Here is a 22,931-nt window from a genome sequence, read left to right as displayed (position 1 = left end):
AGGAAGGAATTGAAAGAACATGCTGTGAAAATGTTGCAAATGGGAATGGCAAAATCATACTGCATGAAAAATGGGGGCAGGGATTATTATCTGAAATTGTTGAACTCCATGTTGAGTCCGGCAGGCTGTAAAGTCCCTAATCGAAAGATGAGGTGCTGTTCCTCGAGCTTACGTTGAGCTTCATTAGAACAATGTATTAGGCCGAGGACAGAGAGATCAGAGCAGGAGTGAAGCGGTGAATTAAAGTGACAGGCGACCGGAAGCTCAGGGTCACCCTTACGGACTGAACGGAGGTGTTCCGCAAAGCGGTCGCCCAATCTGCATTTGGTCTCCCCAATGTAGAGGAGACCGCATCGTGAGCGGCGAATACAGTACATTAAATTGCAAGAAGTACAAATAAATTGCTGTTTCACCTGGAAGGGGTGTTTGGGGCCCCAGACAGTGGGAAGGGAGGAGGTAAAAGGGCATGTGTTGCATCTCCTGCGTTTGCACGGGAAGGTGCAAGGTGAAGGAGAAGGGCTGTTGGGGGTGATTGAGGAGTAGACCAGGGTGTCGCGTAGGGAGCGGTCCCGTCGGAATGCTGAAAGGGGAGGTGAGGGGAAGATGTGTTTGGTGGTGGGATCACGCTGGAGGTGGCTGGGAAGTATAACTTTGAGTGAAAATCAATTAAAAAAGGTAACTAGGAATAATTACAAAATCTGGAATTTATTTATGAAAAATAATTCAATTTAAAAAACAAAGAGCATTACCGATGTACCACAACCTTGGATAGAACACATCTAAATCACTCCCTTTCTAACAAACTTTTCTGTTTACCAAAAAATAAAAAATCTACTGCATGCTTGAGACAGGAAAATAAATTCTAAAATATCATGATCTTATCCATAAATTTCTTATTACTGTATGACTAAATTGTTTAAGATGCAAGTACTTCACTCACAGTAACAACTCCTTGCAATGTTCCATTTCTTCTGTAACCTTTTGGAAACTATGCTGCTGAGTCATAAGCCGATTTTCTACATCTGTTGGAATCAATAAATGGCAGTATTAACACCATTATAAATACAACTAGAAGTATATGTGGCAGAATTCAGCTCATTCCAAGATCATGCACATATGTCTGTCTAACTGTTGCAATGCCTTTTCACATATTACAATTGTCGATTGCAACTTACATGTATTTTCTTAGCTACTAGGTTTGGAGTTAAAATAATTCTGTGAATTGGCTAGTGTAACTGGATATTCTCCAAGTACCCCTCTCGAACAGAGAATTTTCATGGGCATTCAGTATGAAATCTTTTTAGAATCATAGAGTGGTTACAGCACAGAGGACCATTCGGCCCATCACGCCCGTGTCGGCTCTCTGCAAGAGCACTTCAGTTAGTCCCACTCCCCCACCCTTTCCCCGTAGCCTTGCATTTTTTTTTCCTTCAGGTACGAATCCAACTCCCTTTTAAAAGCCACAATTGAATCTGCCTCCACCACCTTCTCAGGCACTGCATTTCAGATCCTAACCATTCACTGCATAAAAAAGTTTTTCCTCATGTCCCCTTTGGTTATTCTGCCAATCGCCTTCAATCTGTGTCCTCTGGTTCTTGACCCTTTTGCCAATGGGAACAGTTTCTCGCTATCTACTCTGTCCAGACCCCTCATGATTTTAAACACCTCTATCAAATCTCCTTCTTAGAGCAGAGAAGGTTGAGAGAACAACCCCAGTGTCTCCAGTCTATTCACGTAACTGAAGTCCCTCATCCCTGGAGCCATTCTTGTAAATCTTTTCTGCACCCTCTCTAAGGCCTTCACATCCTTCCTAAAGTGCGGTGCCCAGAATTGGACACAATACTCCAGTTGAGGCCGAACCAGTGTTTTATAAAGGTTCATCATAACTTCCTTGCTTTTGTACTCTATGGGCTCAATTTTAATAGCCCTGAGAAGGCGGGTCGCCAGCGAAAATCGGAAAAAATGGCTTTAGACTGCCATCCTGCCCCCATGCGATTTTCGTGAGTGTCGGGTCAGCCGGTCCCAAACTGACCCGACAGGAATTGGTGGGACAGGTAGTTAAGGCAGTTAACAGCCTGTTAACTGCCCTGCTAATCCTATTTTTATAGTGATTTCCCATTTTCGTGCTTCTGGCTCCTGTTTCCCGTCTTGTCAGAAACAGGCCAGCTATAAGGAGTCGAGTTGCTGGAGGACATGATTTGTAGTCATTGGTGCAGCACTTTAAAAATGCTCCTGTAACATGGCTGACATTCAAATGCAATAATTTTGTTGTTGGAGGTTTGGGATAAGATTTAGTAAATCTACTGACTTTGTGACTGTTCAACTGACAGCCATCTGCAGTGTGACCTGATTGGAATAATTTCAGGCCACTTCGACTGTGCACTTGCAAGCTTCTTGCCTCAAATGAAATCTATAGCAACAGGATGGGAACCATTTATATCCTCTCATCCTGGTCGTCAGATTCGGAGGAAGAGCAGCCGCAGCAGCACCAGCACCAGGAGCGCCAACCTTCTCCTCAACCACCTGATGATGCACAGGGCGGAGGGCCTCAGCGCAGGGCTACACCTCACTGCAAGAGATATCCCCCAACACAGGGTTTACATGCAGAGGATCAGCTTCCTCAGAATGACTGAGCAGCAGTGCTAAAGGCCTTGGCTGAGACTTTCGAGAAACGTAGTCACTGACATCTGCGCAATGCTGCATCAACACCTGGAGCCCAGAGCAGCGTGTGGACACTCCTTACCAGTTGCTGTCAAAGTCACCACCGCACTCAACTTCTTTGCTTCGGGCTCCTTCCAGGGATCAGCTGCAGGCATCAGCGGTATCTCCCAGTGGGCCACACACACCTGCATCATGCAGGTCACCGATGCCCTCTTTGTAAAGGCCCACAATTACATCCACTTCTCCACGAATGGTCCAAGTATGACCGTGCGTGCGGTTGGCTTTGCCAATATGGTAGGCTTGCCAATGGTGCAGGGCGTCATAGACTGCACACATGTAGCCATTAGGGCCCCCTATCACAACCCAGCTGTATTTGTCAACCTCAAGGGATTCCACTCCCTAAACATCCAGCTGGTGTGTAATTACAGGAAGATCATCATGCATGTTTGCACAAAGTACCCTGGAAGTTGCCATGACTCCTCCATCCTGCGCGGTCTACTGTGCCTCAGTTCTTCCATCCGCCCAACCAACTTTCCGGATGGCTTCTTGGCGACAAGGGCTATCCCATGAAAAAGTGGCTTATGATACCGATGAGGAGGCCATCAAACGATGCTGATGAGCAGTACAATGTGAGTCACATATTCACCAGAAGCATCATCGAGCAAACCATCGGTTTGCTCAAAATGCGCTTCCGATGCCTAGACCGATTTGGAGGAGCCTTGCAGTATGCACCAGTCAGGGTGTCCAGAATCATTGTGGTCTGCTGTGCCCTGCACAACACTGGAGAGCAGCGCAGCTGCCAGAAGAACAAGTGGCTCAGCACACAGCCTCCTCGGAGGACGAGGAAGAGGATGAGGAGGAGGACAAGAAGGAGAATGAGGAGGAGGACAGGGAGCGACGCCTTGTGGGGCCAGATGTGGCCAATCCAGCAGCACGCGACCACATTGTTGGCCATCAGGCAAGGGATGCACTCATCCACGCCAGATTCGAGTAAGCTTACACTTCAACCATAGGTAGCTGGCACACGACGATGAATATAAGTCTGACATTCTCAAAATCTCAGGCATCATCTGTCCAATAATCGGTGGTTTGCACTCAGTGTTACCACCAACATTCTACATGGAATTCGCCCTGAGCCCTCACTCTTGTACTTCCATTTCCCAGAACACAGAGGCCACACTTTAGGTGATCTCAGCCGATCATTAAACCTTTTTCGACACTGAACCCATGTGCATCTGCACACAGACCTCGAATTCACCTCCTCAGCAATTTGCAGCCAAGCTGCCTTGCTTTGCTGAGGAGGCCTCCTCCTTCCGTTTCCAGGGAAGAGGACCTCCTGATGTCCTATAACTCCCCCCACAAGAGAATGGATGGAGCCCTCATTGAACCTGGGTGCAGCCTTAGTTTTTGGGGCTGCCATTCCTGCAGCAGCCAGCACCTTTAAGAGAAAAAATCTAATGCTTCTGCAAAGGGGACATGGCCCCTTCAAATTTTTACTCCAACAACGCGTCATCAGAGGCGCGAATCTGACATGCTCCAAGCAATTGCCTAGAGGGACCCACACATTGGCCGTAACGAGGCCAATCAAGGTAAAATCATCACTGCTGGGTGGCGGCATCCGGGAGCTGGCCTGAAAGCTGCTGAGCAGCGGGCCTGCCCTCAACCCGCCTCCATTAATAAAATCGCGGCCACTGCCTCTATTTGTGAAGGCCAGGATGCCGTATGCTTTTTTTAACCACTTTCTCAACCTGCCCTGCCACCTTCAATGATTTGTGCACATATACCCCCAGGTCTCTCTGTTCATGCACCCCCTTTAGAATTGTACCCTTTAGATTATATTGCCTCTCCTTGGTCATCCACCAAAATGTATCACTTCGCACTTTTCTGCGTTAAATTTCATCTGCCACGTGTCCACCCATTTCACCAGCCTGTGTATGTTTTCTTGAAGTCTTATCACTATCCTCCTCACTGTTCACTATACTTCCAAGTTTTGTGTTATCTGCAAATTATGCCCTGTACAACCAAATCTAAGTCATTAATATACATCAAGAAAAGCAGTGGTCCTAGTACTGACCCCTGGAGAACACCACTGTATACCTTCCTCCAGTCCGAAAAACAACCGTTCACCACTACTCTCTGTTTCCTGTCACTTAGCCAATACTATCCCTTTTATTCCATGGGCTTCAATTTTGCTTGCAAGCCTATTATGTGGCACTTTATCAAATGCCTTTTGGAAGTCCATGTACACCTGCATTGCGCTCATCAACCCTCTCTGTTACCTCATCAAAAATCTCAATCAAGTTAGTTAAACACGATTTGCCTTTAACAAATCCGTGCCTGCTTTCCTTAATTAATCCACACTTGTCCAAGTGACTGTTAATTTTGTCCTGGATTATCGTTTCTAAAAGCTTCCCCACTACCGAGGTTAAACTGAATGGCCTGTAGTTGCTGGGTTTATCCTTACACCCTTTTTTGAACAAGGGTGTAACATTTGCAATTCTCCAGTCCTCTGGCACCAACCCTGTATCCAAGGAGGATTGGAAGATTATGACCAGTACCTCCGCAATTTCCACCCATACCTCCCTCAGCATCCTCGGATGCATCCCATCCTGTCCTGGTGACTTAACTACTTTAAGTACAGCCAACCTTTCTAGTACCTCCTCCTTAACAATTTTTATCCCATCCAGTATCTCAACTACACTATGACATTGGCAACATCAATTCATCAATGAACAAAAATGGCATGTATGAGCAGGCTGCTTTCTAGTTCTAAATACTATACAGAGTGTAACAAATCAATAAATTAGCATCAACAAAGAATCATCATAGAATCTTACAGCACAGAAGGAGGCCATGCAGCCCATCGTGCCCCTGCCGGCTCTTTGAAAGAGCTATTCAATTAATCCCACTCCCCTGCTGTTTCCGCATAGCCCTGAAAATTTTTCCCCTTCAAGTATTTATCCAATTCCCTTTCAGGCAGTGCATTTCACATCATAGAAACTCACTCGTAAAAAATTCTCCTCACCTCCCCTTGGTTCTTTTGCCAATTATCTTAAATCTGTGATCTCTGGTTACTGACCCACCTGCCAGTGGGAACAGTTTCTCCTTAGTTACAAAACCCCTCATGATTTTGAACACCTCTATTAAATCTCCCCTTAACTTTCTCTGCTCTAAGGAGAACAATCGCAGCTTCTGAGTCTCTCCACATAACTGAGGTTCCTCATCCCTGGTATCATTCTGGTAAATCTCTGCACCTTCTTCATGGCCTTGACATCCTTCATAAAGTGTGGTGCCCAGAATTGGATACAATACTCTAGCTGACGCTAGCCAGTGATTTATAAAGGTTTAGCATAACTTTGTTCCTTTTGGACTCTCTGGGCTGAATTTTAACCCCCAAGGATGGGCATGGGGGGAGGCAGGTGGGGCGTTAAAAATTAAAAAATCGGAAACCCAACCCCAATCTGCTTCCAACTTCCGCTTTTAATGGAGGCAGGTTGGGAAGTGGATGACTGACAAGCTCTCCATAGGTTGCTCGGTATTTTACAGAGGCTGCGTGCCCAAGATTTTACCTCTGTTCCAGATTTAACGCTGACCAGCCGGGTTTCCCGGGCCTTGGAAAACCAGGCAGCTGAAGGTAGGCAAGAACGGCTGGATGGAGCAGGTAAGTGCCTTTCCAGCACTGCTTCTGGGCTAGGAGGAGCAGGAGTGCTTCCCCCTGACCCACCAAACTTACCTGTTTGCAGCCCCACGATCGGAACGCCCCCATGTCCGACCCCACCCACCACCCCCACCCCGACTCCATACTTCCGGGTTTCCCAGCTGGTAAACCACCCCCCCACCCCCGCCCCCCAGTTATTATCAGTGCCAATAGGATCCCAAGTGTTCTTTTAACAGATCATCAACTTATCCTGCCACATCAAATACTTGTGTATGTGAACACCCAGGTCACCCTGTTCCTGCACCCCATTTAAAATTGTACCATTTTGTTTATATTGTTTCTCCTCATTCTTCCTTCCAAAATGCATCACTTCATACTTCACTTAAATTTCAATCTTTGAAATTGTACCCACGTCCAGGTCATTAATATTAAAACAAAGTGAACAGTGACGTTGGAGCCTAACTTCTGGTTTTTGAGCTGTCCGATGACACTAATGCGCAGGACTCCTCTGGTCTGATGACAACACTTGCTCCGCACTGGGTCTTCTGAAATCAACTTGCTGACGTTCAAGCACGGCTCAACTCGTTGCCGTTGAGCATGATCCATATATAAGGGCGGGCAGAGGAGAGCACAATCCAGGTCTAAGGGGAAGGGGGAAAGGGGTGCATGATGCAGGTACAAGGTGGGGTGGAGAGTGTGATCCAGGTGTCAGGGGGAGGGGGAGAGGAGAGCACGATGCAGGTATGGGCGGGGGTGGGGTGGGGAAGAAGAGAGCACAATGCAGAAGTAAGAGGTGGAGGAAGAGAAAGGAGAGCGCAATCCAGGTCTAAGCAGGGGTGGGGGGGGGGGGGAAAGAGGAGAGCACAATACCGGTATAAGGGGGGTTAGTGCTGTGCATTATCTGTCCTCAACAATGTATAGAGCTTCAATGCAGCACAGTCACTCTGCAATCTGCCTGCCAATGACTGGATCAAATTACACATTCCAGGCAGAGGGCTGGCTGATTGCTGTTCAATTACACCTCCCATTTCCCTGTGCTGTCACTACACTTCCTCATTAGTTGTAATGTCATGGTCAGCAAATGCAGCCATATCAAAATAATACTGACCCTTGGGGGACACAAATGCATACTTCTCTCCAGTCTGAAAAATGATCATTCACCACAACTCTCTGCTTTCTGTCTCATAGCCAATTTTGTATCCATGCTTCCACTGCCCTTTTAATCCCATGGGCTTCAATTTTCCAACGAGTCTATTATATGGTACTCAAATACCCTTTGACACAACATCACAACATATACACATCAACTGCACTATTGTCATCAACTCTCTCCATTATTTCATTGAAGAACTCAATCAAGTTTGTCAGACACAACTTGCCTTTAATAAATCCGTGTTGGCTGTCATTAATTAACCCATGTTTTTACAAGTGAAAATTAATTTTGTCCTGGATTATGATCTCTAGAAGTTTCCCCACCACCAACGGTAGGCTGACTGGGCTGTAGTTATTGGGTTTATCCCTCTTCCTTTTATGAACAGAGGTGTAACATTTGCAAACCTCTAGTCCTTTGGCATCACTCCCAAATCCAAGGAAGATTGAAAGATTGTGGCCAGAGCCTCCACTATTTTCACCTTTACTTCCCTCAAAGAATATGTAAAACATTTTAAAGATGTAATTTCCTGTTCTAAGGACTGTTGCTGAATTTGTATGCAAATGAATATACTTGCAATATATACAGTGCAAGCTTTTTTCCACGATTTGTTTATTCTGCTTTGAAAAATATTTTTCACTTTCAAATGAGCTACCAGAACATCTTGTGAGATACTAAATAACTACAACCAGTCTGGATAACACATAAATGATATAAACTTGCTACTAAGACTACGTTGGCCTTGACCCTAAAACCATTACTTGGATCAAATTCTTATTTGCAAGCTCTGTGCACTGGATTCTAGTAGCAGGGCAAGTTGCCCTGGTCTGACTAAGGTTTCAATAATATTTTGCATATGACATTATTTGCTCTAAATGCCAAACAGCTGTAAGGACAGAGTAACTGGATTAGTTCCAGGATCAGAAGCAACAGTGCAGTATTACGTGATTTTTATTACTGCAACGACTGGCTTAGAAGTAAATCAATTTTACAATAAAGACCAGCCAAACCGATAACCTTGGAAAATCATTTCCCTCTTTAAACAGCTGCCAACACGACAGTGTTTTACTAACAAATAGCTTATCTAATGTTTGAGAACTAAATTATTTTATGAAGTTTGAACCACAGCATCAGCAGTTCAAGATCCGTACATAGCACAAATTACAGTTTTTCTATCTTAGCACTATTTGAATGTATTTTTGAAAATACATCGATTGTGTACAAAAATACTAATCTTGTCCTTTGATTGGGATTTTCAATTGCAATTTCATGGACACGTGTTTGAAGTGAAATTATGCTATTTTTATAAATCTCCAGCTGACAATATGTGTATGATTTTAAACTTTGAAACTACTGTATTTTAATTAGTGGTACAGCAGTTGAGAAGATACCACTGTTTTAATGTCATTCTGACTTTTTTTCCAAGTGTAGGCGCAGCAAATCAAATTGAGATTCTTCGTATGCATAATTACACAAAACAATTGTTGGTCACTATGACCTCAGTGTGCTGGGGCTTAGGCTTAGGCATGCTGGGTTTTTAAGGCAGTCACATCATATATAAATTAATCAATCAATGTTCTTGAGCAAAAGTCTCACTTACCAAGTGTCTGTTTCTGCAATTCATGACATCTGATTTGGAGTTCAGCTTCTTTCTGTGCTAAAACTTGGAGTTGATGGGTCTGTAATCCAACTGTGTCTGATGAAAGCTGTAGCTCTTTTACTTGCTGTTGAAGGAACTTTACCTCTTGACTGGATTTCTTAAGGCTTTCTTGCAATCCAAAAATTTCTGAAAACAAAAAATAATTTTGATTTCATTATCGTAGCTCTCTTTCAATCCTGCTTTTATGTATTAAATATAAATCTCTTCTTCAAATCGGAGGAATGATTCAGGACTAAGTGTCCTGATCCCATTTCATGGTAGTTGCCAAGGCATGCAGTTTACTGACATTTCTAGCTGAGAAAAAAGTCCCTAGAATATCCATAGCAGGAAACTGAAGTCATTATTTGCTATAGCTTCACAGTGGTTATCTCCCAAGCAACAGAAACAGGTTTCTAAGCATGCCTTGTTGTCCAACCCCTTTCATGAATCAAGACATAAACAAGTATTCCCTATTGTGGCATCTGCTTTGTAAGAGAAGGCTGTACACAATGACCAAAACAGACAGAGGCAATCATGACCCAAATTCAAACTGATGATTCTTTCTCATATGAGCACTAAGGTTTTGTTATTAAAAGAAAATCACATAAATGCAGCGTGGTAACTTCTTTAAGATTGAAGCAGTTATCTGCATTGGCGCACTGCATCTGCACATGGCAGTGGCCTTAATATTAACAACCTCTTACCCACTCTCCCCACGATGGGCAGAAGAGTGCTAAGAATTTAAAAATGGGGAACGCGTCCCCAACCCGCCATGTTTGCGCCTTGGACAGTGCAATTGGGAGCTTGATTCAAATTTAACAGTCGCTAACCGGTTTTCCCAGGGTTTGGGAAACCCAGCAATGAAAGGGAGGTGGAAGCTGCCAGCTGAAGAGGGTAAGTGCCTTTTACAGCAATCCTTATGGAGCAGGAGTGCTCCCCTCGGCACTCAGAAGCCTTCGGCCTCCTCTTAGCCGATTGCGGTCACTCTCTCCACTCGCCGCAATCGGCAACCCCCACCCCACAAGCCCCGATCTCTCATTCTCTCTCTCCCTATTCCAGCTTTCTTCTCCCCCAAGCCCTGATCTCTTGCTCCTTCCCTCCTGTTTGCACTCTCTTCACCCCCACCCCACTAAGCCCCGATTGCTTGCTCCCTCCCTCTCTCCCAATTGCCGCTCCCTTTGCCTCCCACCCCACATTAAGTCGGGATCTCTCACTCCCTCTCTCCCTCCCATTTGGTCCCCAGCTGCTGCCTCCTGCCACTGGTTTTCCAGCCGGCCAGCCTGTCATTTTGGCCGATGTCCAGGCGGGAAACGGAAGAAAAAAATTGCAATGAGGTTCTACTGTTAAATTCAGCAGGACCTCCGCATCCCCGCCATTGATGGGTTTTCCCCGCGCTACCCCGCACCCTCCCTTTCTCCCCGTAAATATCAGGGCCATTGTTTCCATGCTGATTGGGCAGAGCGCAGCTGTGTGCATGCATGTTATATGTGGCATACAAACAGAAAATGCTGGAAATACTCAGCCGGTCAGGCAGCATCTGTGAAGAGAGAAAGAGTTAACGTTTCAGGTCGATGACAGGAAGTAGCAGAGGATTTCACATGGAATGTGCCCTCCAAAGAAAGACGTGCAGTGGTCCTGAGGAGGTGGCAGAGTCCTCAGGCATGGAGCGCCACAGTCCACCTCCCTTCCTTGCCCCTTCCTGTGCGGAACATCCTTCCGCAAGGAGCGACCCGAGAGGGGGTGGTTTGCACTCAGTACCAACAAATGTTTGGCTTATCGACCTAAAACGTTAACTTTGTTTCTCTCTTCACAGATGCTGCCTGACCTGCTGAGTATTTTCAGCATTTTCTGTTTTTATTTCAGATTTCCAGCATCCACAGTATTTTGCTTTTCCATATGTGGGATATATCATCTGAGACTTGTCTGATAAAAAATCTTTATTTTAAATGCAGTGGAATGAGAAGTTTTACTGTAAAAACAAAACAGAAACCTTTTTCAGGATGGAACGCTGCAGCATACTGACTTTTTGAGCATGAAATGAGCTTGATTTTCACAGGATATGTGAACAACAAATCCGCTGAAAAAATTAACTGGGATGAAGGAAAAGTTGACAACTTGCAATAAAATCCACCATCCTTCTTTCCCCTTCCACATTAGCACAAATAAAAAAAGCTGAATCACAGTCAAAGCGTCATAATGGCTGAAAGAAAAAGTAGAAATATTATTCTTTAATAATACTTTGGCATCAATAGGTCTGGGTAATGTTCCTGTAAAATATTTTGTATTGCTATAAAGAAACCATTGTTTTGTAGTTAGTGAATAACATGATTTTAATCTGAAATAATATTGGGATTGTGATGATTAGATTCACTGTTGCAAATAAGTTCAAAAAAATCTTATTTGTCTGTTTTTTGATTTACTTTCTTAGTGCAATCATTTTTTGCTCATTGCAGCAAGGATCAGCAACATATACTAAAATCGGAACGATACAGAGAAGATTAGCAACGCATTATGACAGGATAATATTTTCATTTGTCTATCAATCTATAATGTATTAAGGGCTCAATTTTAATAGCCCTGAGGAGGTGGGTTTGGAGACGTGTCGGCAGCAAAAATCGGAAAAAATGGCTTCAGACTGCCAACCCGCCTCCATCCTGCCCCCACGCGATTTTCGTGAGTGTCGGGTCAGCCGCTCCCAAATTGATCCGACGGGAACCGGTGGGACAGGTAGTTAAGGCAGTTAACAGCCTGCTAATCCTATTTTTACAGGGGTTTCCCATTTTCGTGCTTCTGGCTCCTGTTTTCCATCTTGTCAGAAATATGCCAGCTGCAAAGAGATGAGTTTCTTGAGGACATGATTTGTATTCATTGGTGCAGCACTTTAAAAGTGCCCCTGAAACATGGCTGACATTCAAATGCAACAACTTTGCTATTGAAGGTTTGGGATAAGATTTTGTAAATCTACTGACCTCGTGACTGTTCAAGCTGACAGCTATCTGCAGTGTGACCTGATTGGAATAATTTCAGGCCACTTCGACTGTGCGCTTGCAAGCTTCTTGCCTCAACTGAAATCTATAACAACGGGATGGGAACCATTTACATCCTCTCATCCTGGTCGTCAGATTTGGAGGAAGAGCAGCCGTGGCAGCACCACAACCAGCCACAACAGCAGCACCAGCACCAGGAACGCCAACCTCCTCCTCAACCACCTGATGATGCACAGGGCGGAGGGCCTCAGCGCAAGGCTGCACCTCACCGCAGGAGATACCCCCAACACAGGGTTTACAGGCAGAGGATCAGCTTCCTCAGCATGACTGAGCAGCAGTGCTAAAGGTGGCTGAGACTTTCGAGAGAGGTAGTTGCTGACATCTGCACAATGCTGCACCAACACCTGGAGCTCCGAGGAGCGTGTGAACACTCCTTACCAGTTGCTGTCAAAGTCAACAATGCACTCAACTTCTTTGTTTCGGGCTCCTTCCAGGAATTAGCTGCAGACATCAGCGGCATCTCCCAGTTGGCCGTACACACCTGCATAACGCAGGTCACCAATGCTGTCTTTGCAATGACGCACAATTACATCCACTTCTCCATGGATGGCCCAAGCGTGACCGCGCGTGCAGTTGGCTTTGCCAATATGGCAGGCTTGCCAATGGTGCAGGGGGCCATAGACTGCACACATGTAGCCATTAGGGCCCCCTATCACAAACAGGCTGTATATGTCAACCGCAATGGATTCCACTCCCTGAACGTCCAGCTGGTGTGTAACCACAGGAAGATAATCATGCATGTTTGCGCAAAGTACCCTGGCAGTTGCCATGTCTCCTTCATACTGTACCAGTCTACTGTGCCTCAGCTCTTCCATCCGCCAACTCAACTTTGCGGATGGCTTCTTGGTGACAAGGGCTATCCCCTGAAAAAGTGGCTCATGACACCAATGAGGAGGCCATCAAACGAAGCTGAGGAGCCACATTTCCACCAGAAGCATCATCAAGCAAACCATCGGTTTGCTCAAAATGCACTTCCGATGACTGGACAGATCTGGAGGAGCCTTGCAGTATGCACCAGCCAGGGTGTCCAGAATTGGCATGGTCTGCTGTGCTCTGCACAACATCGCACAGCAGCGCGGCTTAGTGCTGCCGGACGAAAAAGTGGCTCAGCACACAGCATCCTCGGAAGAAGAGGAAGAGGACGAGGATGAGGAGCAGAACCAGGAGGAGGACGGGGAGCTACGCCATGCGGGGCCGGATGTGGCCAATCGAGCAGCATGCGACCACATTGCTGGCCAAGGGATGCACTCATCCATGCCAGATTCGAGTAAGCTTACGCTTCAACCATAGGTGGCTGGCACATGGAGATGAATATAAGTCTGACATTCTCAAAACCCCAGGCATCATCTGTCCAATAAACGGTGGTTTGCGCTCAGTGTCACCACCAACATTCTACATGGAAATCACCCTGAGCCCTCACTCTTGAACTTCCATTTCCCAGAACACAGAGGCCACACTTTAGATGATCTCAGCAGATCATTAAACCTTTTTCGACACTGGACCCATGTGCGTCTGCACACAGACCTCAAACTCACTTCCTCAGCAATTTGCAACCAAGCTGTCTTGCTTTGCTGCGGAGGTCTCCTCTTTCCATTTCCAGGGAAGAGGACCTCCTAACGTCCTATAACTCCCCCGACAAGAGCATGGAGGGAGCCCTCATTGAACCTGGGTGTAGCCTTAGTTTTTGGCGCTGCCATTTCTGCAGCAGCCAGCACTTTTAACAGAAAAAAGCTAATGCTTCTGCAAAGGGTACATGGCCCCATTAAATCTTTACTGAAACAACGTGTCATCAGAGGCGAGAATCTGACACTCTGCAAGCAATTGCCTGGAGGGAATCGTACGTCAGCCATAACGAGGCCAATCAACCTAAAATCAGATCTGCGGGGCGGCGGCAACCAGGAGCGGGTCTGGAAGACGCCAAGCAGTGGGCTCGCCATCAACCCGCCTCCTTCATTAAAATCGAGCCCTTATTGTGACTGTACACACTTCCTGTTGACAGACTTACTTCCTATGTCATGATTTTGTCTGCTGCCATGATTTTCTCAAAATTTGTGTCATAACTGGAGTAACACCTTAATTTTAAAATGTCTAGAAGTGCTTTTAAACTGATATACGTACCATTACTTACCTTGCAGGCTTCCCAACACCAAGCGATGCTGCTGCCCCTCCCATCCCATCTCCCACATGCTCTGTCTCTGCTAGCCAACGCAATTCAGGGCACTAAGTACCTCGCCTAGCCAACAATACACACACTGTAAGGAAACAAAGAAATATTAAATTATATTTCATATCACATTTAAAGAAAGATTAAGCAGCGCCAAATGGTTTCTGTACACTAGTCATGCACACATTTCATCATAAAATGCTCAAAGTTGCTCCAATACTGACAAAATTCTGTGACATTCTAAGCTTTATAAAACTGACAATATTAATATGCTGTCAAAACTGAGAGAGTAAGGAAACAGTGACGATAGTAGAAAGTTGTTTGCATGTATCCAGGATATTCAATTGCACATATTTCCTGTAATCTGAGCGAGGAGAAACGGATAGATTCCAATGTAGCATTCAAACTGTTATATGCAAACTTGTTCAAAAGGTTACACTGCTAAAGTTTCATAAAATCTGGAAAATAGACAATTTTAAGAAGATTTGCCAGTTATACTGTCAAAAATTGCTCTAATCCACCTGCTCAGTTTCCCATTTAAAAAAAAAATTCTCCTTGGCTTCAACCCTTTGTGCACTATGCAGAAGATGAAGAACAGGCCACTGCCAGCGACTCTGTAGCCTGTACCCTTCTCACTGCAGCCATACTCTCTTCTCTGTAATTGGAGTCCCCCACTGCTATGACTGGACCTCAAGGTCTGACATTGTTCTCAAGGTCAGCTCGGGGTCCAGTTGTGGTGGAATGAGGGTCAATCATGACGGCTGGTGGTGGGATTTCTTGAAAGCAGTGACTTGGGGAAACCTTTATTATCTATAAAATATTATAGCTCTGATAGTCCTGTATTGTAGGGAACGCTCAGTTCCCAGGTGCAAAGTTAAGGAAAAGGCGGCACCAGTTTTACACCTGGATGGCAAGTTGAAAATCTACCCAGATTTGTGTTTGTTGAAAATTCATTTGCATTAAATGTATTTCAATTACTCATGCAGATCAAATTATATGGGCAGAGTATAATAATGCGTAATGCCTTTTGGCCACAATGAATGCTGGTGGCTCTCTCCTCAGATGCTGAGAATGAACGCATAGAATGGTAATTTCTAGGAGTCACTGTGCAAATTTAGCTTTAGAGCTAGATTTAGCATTGGATAGATGTTCTCTACAGCTCACCAAAACACAAGAGTACATACAAATGGGTTTGAATCTCCAATCCTTGCATGCACAGAAACACTAGATTCAGATGTCACTTATTATTTTTCCTTACCTTGTTTATTGAATCAATTCCAAGTAGCATTCCCTCACTATGGCGCTGGGGTGTCAGCCTAAATTATGTCCTCAAATCCTGGTGTGTGGATTAAATCCACAACCAATGTCCATCACCAAGAGTGGCCCAGTAGCACCACTACTGACCGAGTTGGCCGAGTCTTGCACGATATAGCTGCCAGACTGGGCCAATATGAGGGACAAACCTATTTGAACTCTTTCTCACCAATCTACCTGTTGCAGATACATCTGTCCATGACAGTATTGGTAGGAGTGACCACCGCACAGTGCTTTTGGAGACAAAGACCCATCATCACACTAAGGACACTCTCTATCGTGTTGTGTGGCACTACCACCGTGCTAAATGGGATAGATTCAGAACAGATCTAGCAGCTCAAAACTGGGCATCCATGAGGAGCGGTGGGCCACCAGCAGCAGCAGAAATATATTCAATCACAATCTGTAACCTCAAGGCCCGGCATATCCCTCACTCTACCATTATCATCAAGCCAGGAGACCAACCCTGGTTCAATGAAGAGTGTAGAAGAGCATTCCAGGAGCAGCACCAGGTGTACCTAAAAATGAAGTGCCAACCTGGTGAAGCTACAACACAGGACTACATGCATGCTAAATAGCGTAAGCAGCATGCTACAGACAGAGCTAAGCGATCCCACAACCAACGGATCAGATCAAAACTCTGCAGTCCTGCCACATCCAGTCCTGAATGGTGGTGGACAATAAAACAACTAACGGGAGGAGGCTCCATGAACACCCCCATCCTTAATGGTGGCAGTACGTGAGTGCAAAAGCCAAGGTTGAAGTATTCGCAACCATCTTCAGCCAGAAGTGCCGAGTGGATGATCCATCTCGGCCTCCTCCTGAGGTCCCCACCATCACAGAAGCCAGTCTCCAGCCAATTCGATTCACTCTATGTGATATCATGAAACGGCTGAGTGCACTGGATACAGCAAAGGCCATGGACCCCGACAACATAGCGGCTGAAGACTTGTGCTCCAGAACTAGCTAAGCTGTTCCAGTACAACTACAACACTGGCATCTACCCAACAATGTAGAAAACTGCCCAGGTATGTCCTGTCCACAAAAAGCAGGACAAATCCAATCCAGCCAATTACCACCCCATCAGTCTACTCTCAATCATTTGTAAAGTGATGGAAGTTGTCATCGACAATGCTATCAAGTGGTACTTACTTACCAATAACCTGCTCACCGATGCTCAGTTTGGATTCCGCCAGGACCACTCAGTTCCAGACCTCATTACAGCCTTGGTCCAAACATGGACAAAAGAGCTGAATTCCAGAGGTGAGGTGAGAGTGACTGCCCTTGACATCAAGGCACAATTTGATCGAGTGTGGCATCAAGGAGCCCTAGTAAAATTGAAGTCAATGGGAATCAGGTGAAAACTCTCCATTGGCTGGAGTCATACCAAGCATAAAGGAAGATGGTTTGGTTGTTGGAAGCCAGTCATCTCAGCCCCAGGACATCACTGCAGGAGTTCCTCAGGGCAGTGTCCTAGGCCCAACCATCTTCAGCTGCTTCATCAAAGACCTTCACTCCATCATAGGATAAGAAGTGGGAATGTTCGCAGATGATTGCAGTGTCCAGTTCCATTCGCAATTCCTCAGATAATGAAGCAGTCTGTGCCCGCATACAGCAAGATCTGGATGACATTCAGGCTTGGGCTGATAAGTGGCAAGTAACATTCACGGCACACAAGTACCAGGCAATGACTATCTCCAACAAGAGTCTAACCACCGCCCCTTGACATTCAATGGCATTACCATCGCCAAATCCCCCCCATCAACATCCTGGGGGTCACCATAGACCAGCAAATTAACTGGAGCAGCCACATAAATACTGTGGCTACAACAGCAGGTCAGAGGCTGGGTAGTCTGCTGCAAGTGTCTCACCTCTTGACTCCCAAAAGCCTTTCCACCATTTACAAGGCACAAGTCAGGAGTGTGATGGAATACTCTTCACTTGCCTGGATGAGTGCAGCTCCAACAACACTCAAGAAGCTCGACACCAGCCAGGACAAAGCAGCCCGCCTGATTGGCACCCCATCCACCACCTTAAACATTCACTCCCTCCACCACCGGCGCACCGTGGCTGCAGAGTGTACCATCTACAAGATGCATTGCAGAAACTCACCAAAGCTTCTTCAACAGCACCTCCCAAACCCGTGACCTCTACCACCTAGAAGGACAAGGTTCAGCAGGCGCATGGGAACACCATCACCTCCAAGTTACACACCATCCTGACTTGGAAATATATCGCCGTTCTTTCGTCAAAATCCTGGAACTGCCTCCATAACAGCACAATGGGGGTAGTTTCACCACACGGACTGCAGCAGTTCAAGAAGGCAGCTCACTACCATCTTCTCAAGGGCAATTAGGGATGGGCAATAAATGCTGGCCTTGCCAGCGATGCCCACGTCCCATGAATGAATTTTAAAAAAATCCTGAGAAGTAGTTAAGGTACATTGCAGCTGGAGGTTGGTCAGGAAAGTCTTTGCATCAGTTCCTGCCACCTAATTACAATCTTACTGCATTAATATCTGCATTTACATCACCCATGTCAATCGCTCTTCTTTATACTTCCTTTCAGATGAACCTCAACAACACCAATAAGAGCCATTGCCACAGAACCTGGTGCACTCATCCTTCCTTCCCTATAATTAGTTCACCCACTGCATCATTGCTTTCCCTTCTACCAAGCATTAGCCCAGTGACATCCACCTGCAAGGAATTAGTGTTAGTGAAGGTTAGTGGGGCACAGGGCACAAGTGGAAAGCAGGATGAAGAGTCTGCTGTAACTGTCCGGAGGGACAGAAGACTTCTGTCCTCGGCTACAGAGCCCTAGCACTTGGATCTTAGAGCTCCTGCACTTAAAGTAGGGATAAAGAGAGTAAAGAGAGTTGAAGTAAAGGGCATTTTCTGATTAGCGTGAGCTGATAAAGATATTCCCAAAGATCTGTACTGGGGCCTCAACTTTTCACTATATATTAATGACTTGAATTAAGTAACAGAGAGTAGTATATCCAAGTTTATAAATGATACTAAGTTAGAAGGCATAATAAGTTGTAAGATGGGAGCAGGAAGTTACAAAAGGACATAGACAGACAAAATGAGTGGGCAAAACCACAGCAAATGGAGTTCAATAGGGAGAAGTGTGAGATTATCCACTTTGGATCAGAGAAAGATAAATATTTTCTTAATGCGGAGAGTTGAGGAACAAAGCGATTTAGGTGTCCATGTACGCAAATCACTAAAAGCTAATGCACAGGTACAAAAAGCAATCAATAAAGTTAATGGAATGTCGGACTTTATCTCAAGGGGGGTTGGAATACAAAAGTGAGGAAATGATGCTTCAGTTGTACAGAGCCTTGGTCAGAAACCATCTGGAGTACTGCGTTAGTTTTGGGCACCGCAGGAAAGATTAATTGGTCTTGGAGAGGGTGCAGTGCCTGATTCACCAGAATGATACCAGGGCTTAAAGGGTTAAATTTTGAGGACAGGTTGCATAAACTTGGTTTGTATTCCCATGAGTTTACACGGTTGAAGGGTGATCTAATCGAGGTCTTTAAAATGATAAAAGGATTCAATAGGGTAGATACCGAGAAACTATTTCCTCTCGTGGGGAATCCAGAACAAGGGGGTATATTATTAAATTAGAGCTAGGCAATTTAAGAGTAAAATCAGCAAGCATTTTTTCACACAAAGGGTAGTGAAAATCCGGCACTTTCTCCCCCAATAGGCTGGTGCTGAGTCAATTGAAATTTTCCAACCGAGATCGCAAGATTTTTGTTAGGTATGGGTATTAAGAAATATGGAAAATGGGTGGATATATGGAGTTGAGCTACTGAGCATAATCGTTTTGTGAAGCTTTAGGCTCCTAAGCCTGCTGGTCTTGCTGTTTCTACCCATCTTCCTCTATCTCTGTAGACAAAGATCTTTTTTAATAGTGAGATTGTAAACAAGCCATAATGTTGCGGAAAACCCTTGCAGGACTATACTAATGTGCCGTAGCACTGATTTGTCCAAACACCTGAATCAAGCCTTCAGGATGTCGATGGTTTGCTCACTACTATCCTTATGGCATTATGCATCTCATTGTGTCCCACTTACTCAGGTGTTCTGGAGTTTCACAGTACAATCATAAGCTACTGCTGTAAAAGATAGCCCTTGTTCCCAAATTCTCAATCCTGGTCTGGCCTGGTGAAATGTTCTGGGATGCATGACTGCTTAAAGTGAAAGAGTCATGACAACTTCTCAAGTAGCAGGTGTTTACATTCATCATGGTATGCTTGGCATCACAACCAACCTAAACATTTAGTGAGTCCCCCCATTTTTCTTTTCACAAAGTTGATCAGATTCTGCAAGGGAGTTCGGATGGTGGCATGGGTCCCATCAATGGCCTCAGACCTGGAGAAATCCTGCTAGTTGCTAAAACTGGATTACTCTTTCCTGCTGTTTTTTTAAAATTTCATATCAAAGCAAAAAAAGCTGCCCAACTCTTTGAAACAGGGTTTGTGTCATTTGCATAATGCGGCGTTGGGTTGCAGATTGACTTGCAGATGGAACATAACCGCTAAAGAAGCCTGAAAATATCCTGTGACATAGAAATTGAGTGTCGCTGTAATTTTAACTGCCACACTTAATGTCATGGTAATGCTGGATGATGGCTACAAGTCGGGGGCAAGTAGTTAGCGCAACTTTGTTACGCTCTCCTTGGGAAACCACTACCTTCTAATGAACTGGCGGAGCCCAGCAGGTGCGCTTGCAACCATCTTCAGCCAGAAGTGCCGAGTGGATGATCCACCTTGGCCTCCTCCCGAGGTCCCCGCCATCACAGAAGCTAGTCTTCAGCCAATTCAATTTACTCCACGTGATATCAAGAAACGGCTGAGCGCACTGAACACAGCAAGGGCCATGGACCCCGACAATATCCCAGCCGAAGAGTCTCTAGCCAAGCTGTTCCAGTACAGCTACAACACTGGCAACTACCCGACAATGTGGAAAATTGCCCACCGATGTCCTGTCCACAAAAAGCAGGACAAATCCAATCTGGCAAATTACCGCCGCATCAGTCTGCTCTCAATCATCAGCAAAGTGATGGAAGGTGTCATCGACAGTGCTATCAAGCGGCACTTACTCATCAATAATCTGCTCACCGATGCTCAGTTTGGGTTCCACCAGGAGCACTTGGCTCTAGACGTTATTACAGCCTTGATCCAAACATGGCAAAAAGAGCTGAATTCCAGAGGTGAAGTGAGAGTGACTGCCTTTGACATCAAGGCACCATTTGACTGAGTGTGGCATCAAGGTGCCCTAGTAAAATTGAAGTCTATGGGAATCGGGGGGAAAACTCTCCACTGGCTGGAGTCATACCTAGCACAAAGGAAGATGGTTGTGGATGTTGGAGGCCAATCATCTCAGCCCCAGGACATCACTGCAGGAGTTCCTCAGGGCAGTGTCCTGGCCCAACTATCTTCAGCTGCTTCATTAATGACCTTCCCTCCATTATAAGGTCAGAAGTGGGGATGTTCATTTATGATTGCACAGTGTTCAGTTCCATTCGCAACTCCTCAGATAATGAAGCAGTCTGTGCCCGGAAGCAGCAAGCCCTGGATAAAATTCAGGCTTAGGCTGATGAGTGGAATGTAGCATTTGCGCCACATGTGCCAGGCAATGACCATCCCCAACAAAAGTAAGTCTAACCACCTCTCCTTGGCATTCAATGACATTACCATCGTCGAATCCCCCACCATCAACATCCCTGGGGCTCACCATTGACCAGCCACATAAATACTGTGGCTACAAGAGCAGGTCAGAGGCTGGGTAGTCTGCGGCAAGTGACTCACCTCCTGACTCCCCAAAGCCTTTCTACCATCTACAAGGCACAAGTAAGGAGTGTGAGGGAATACTCTCCACTTGCCTGGATGAGTGTAGTTCAACAACACTTAAGAAGCTCAACACCATCCAAGACATATTAGCCCGCCTGATTGGCACCCCATCCAGCACCAAAACATTCACTCCCTCTACCACCGGCGCACTGTGTCTGCAGTGTGTACCATCGACAAGATGCACTGCAGCAACTCGCCAAGGTTTCTTCGACAGCACTTCCCAAACCCGCGACCTCTACCACTTAGAAGGACAAAGGAAGCAGGCACATGGGAACACCACCACCTCAAAGTTCCCCATCAAGTCATACACCATCCTGACTTGGAAATATATCGCCATTCCATCGTCGTCGCTGTGTCAAATTCCTGGATCTCCCTACCTAACAGCACTATGGGAGTACCTTCACCACACAGACTGTAACGGTTCAAGAAGGCCGCTTGCCACCACCTGCTCAAGTCAATTAGGGTTTGGCAATAAATGCTGGCCTTGCCAGTGATGCCCATATCCCGTGAATGAATTAAAAAAACTTCCCACTCTCTCACCCTCTGCATGACACGGCCTGGCTCTCATGGCTGGGCTACTTGTCAGATATATTCTCTCGCCTGAATGAGCTAAATGTAGGACTTCAAAGGTTGAGTGCAACCATATTCCATGTCCACGATAAAATTGAGTCAATGATAAAGCTGGAATTCTGGGCTTACTTTGTGGAGGAAAACAACACTGAAATTTCCCCAAACTTGCATGAATGTCTGACAACGAATGAACTACAGTTGCAGGATAGTATTAAAGGTGACATCAAGCAACATCTCACTGAACTGGCGAGGCAATTATGTGAGTAGTTTCCCTCAATGGGAAATGCAAACGTCCGCTACCCTTTCACAAATTTTTCTGCAGTACCCATGCTGCAAGACTTGTCAATAAAACAACAAGAGGACCTCCTGGATATCTCAACTGACAGCAGGCTCAAGATTGTGTTCCAACAAAAACAGTTGGCTGAGTTTTGGGTCCAATTGCGAGCAGAGTTCGCCAAATTGTCAGACAGGCTGTCAAGGTTTTGATACCATTTGCTACAACTTACCTGTATGAAAGTGGATTTTCAGCACTCACTGGAATAAAATCAAAGTATCGTCAGCGCCTCTGTGTAGAAAACAACTTACGACTCAAACTGTCACCTATCACTCCAAACATTATGCGCCTATGTTCGAACAAACAACCTCATCTGTCACATTCGTGGTGAGTAGTACTATTAAGCCATCGTTTAAGTTGTATATGTATATTATAATTTGTACATTTTGTACAATGCTTGGGCCTTAAAGGGGTTAAAATATTAAACCTGAATGCTGGTAGGGGTACGCGGGCAGCTGGTAGATCTGGAAGGGGCTACGCAATAAGTAAAGTTTGGGAACATCTGCTCTAGCGGCAGCAGCGGCACTA

At 45.5% G+C, this 22,931-nt stretch overlaps 1 protein-coding gene across 2 annotated transcripts in view; it reads right to left on the bottom strand.

The window, feature by feature from the left end:
- The window catches only part of lekr1 (Leucine-, glutamate- and lysine-rich protein 1), a 310,901-nt gene that overhangs the window by 121,153 nt on the left and 166,817 nt on the right, over positions 1–22,931 (bottom strand). For both annotated transcript variants that reach the window (XM_085990355.1, XM_085990356.1), the window contains exons 6-7: positions 9,070–9,255; positions 941–1,022 (exon numbers count right to left, since the gene is read on the bottom strand). In XM_085990355.1, coding sequence (XP_085846481.1) covers positions 941–1,022; positions 9,070–9,255 — 268 coding nt within the window. The remainder of the gene's footprint in view (positions 1–940; positions 1,023–9,069; positions 9,256–22,931) is intronic.

This window comes from Somniosus microcephalus, chromosome 6, assembly GCF_052327205.1.
Source record: "Somniosus microcephalus isolate GS21.2 chromosome 6, FLI_Smic_1.0, whole genome shotgun sequence".
Taxonomy (NCBI): Eukaryota; Metazoa; Chordata; class Chondrichthyes; order Squaliformes; family Somniosidae; genus Somniosus; species Somniosus microcephalus.
Note: the sequence above shows the minus strand (reverse complement) of the source record. Positions and strands in the feature narration are given on the sequence as shown.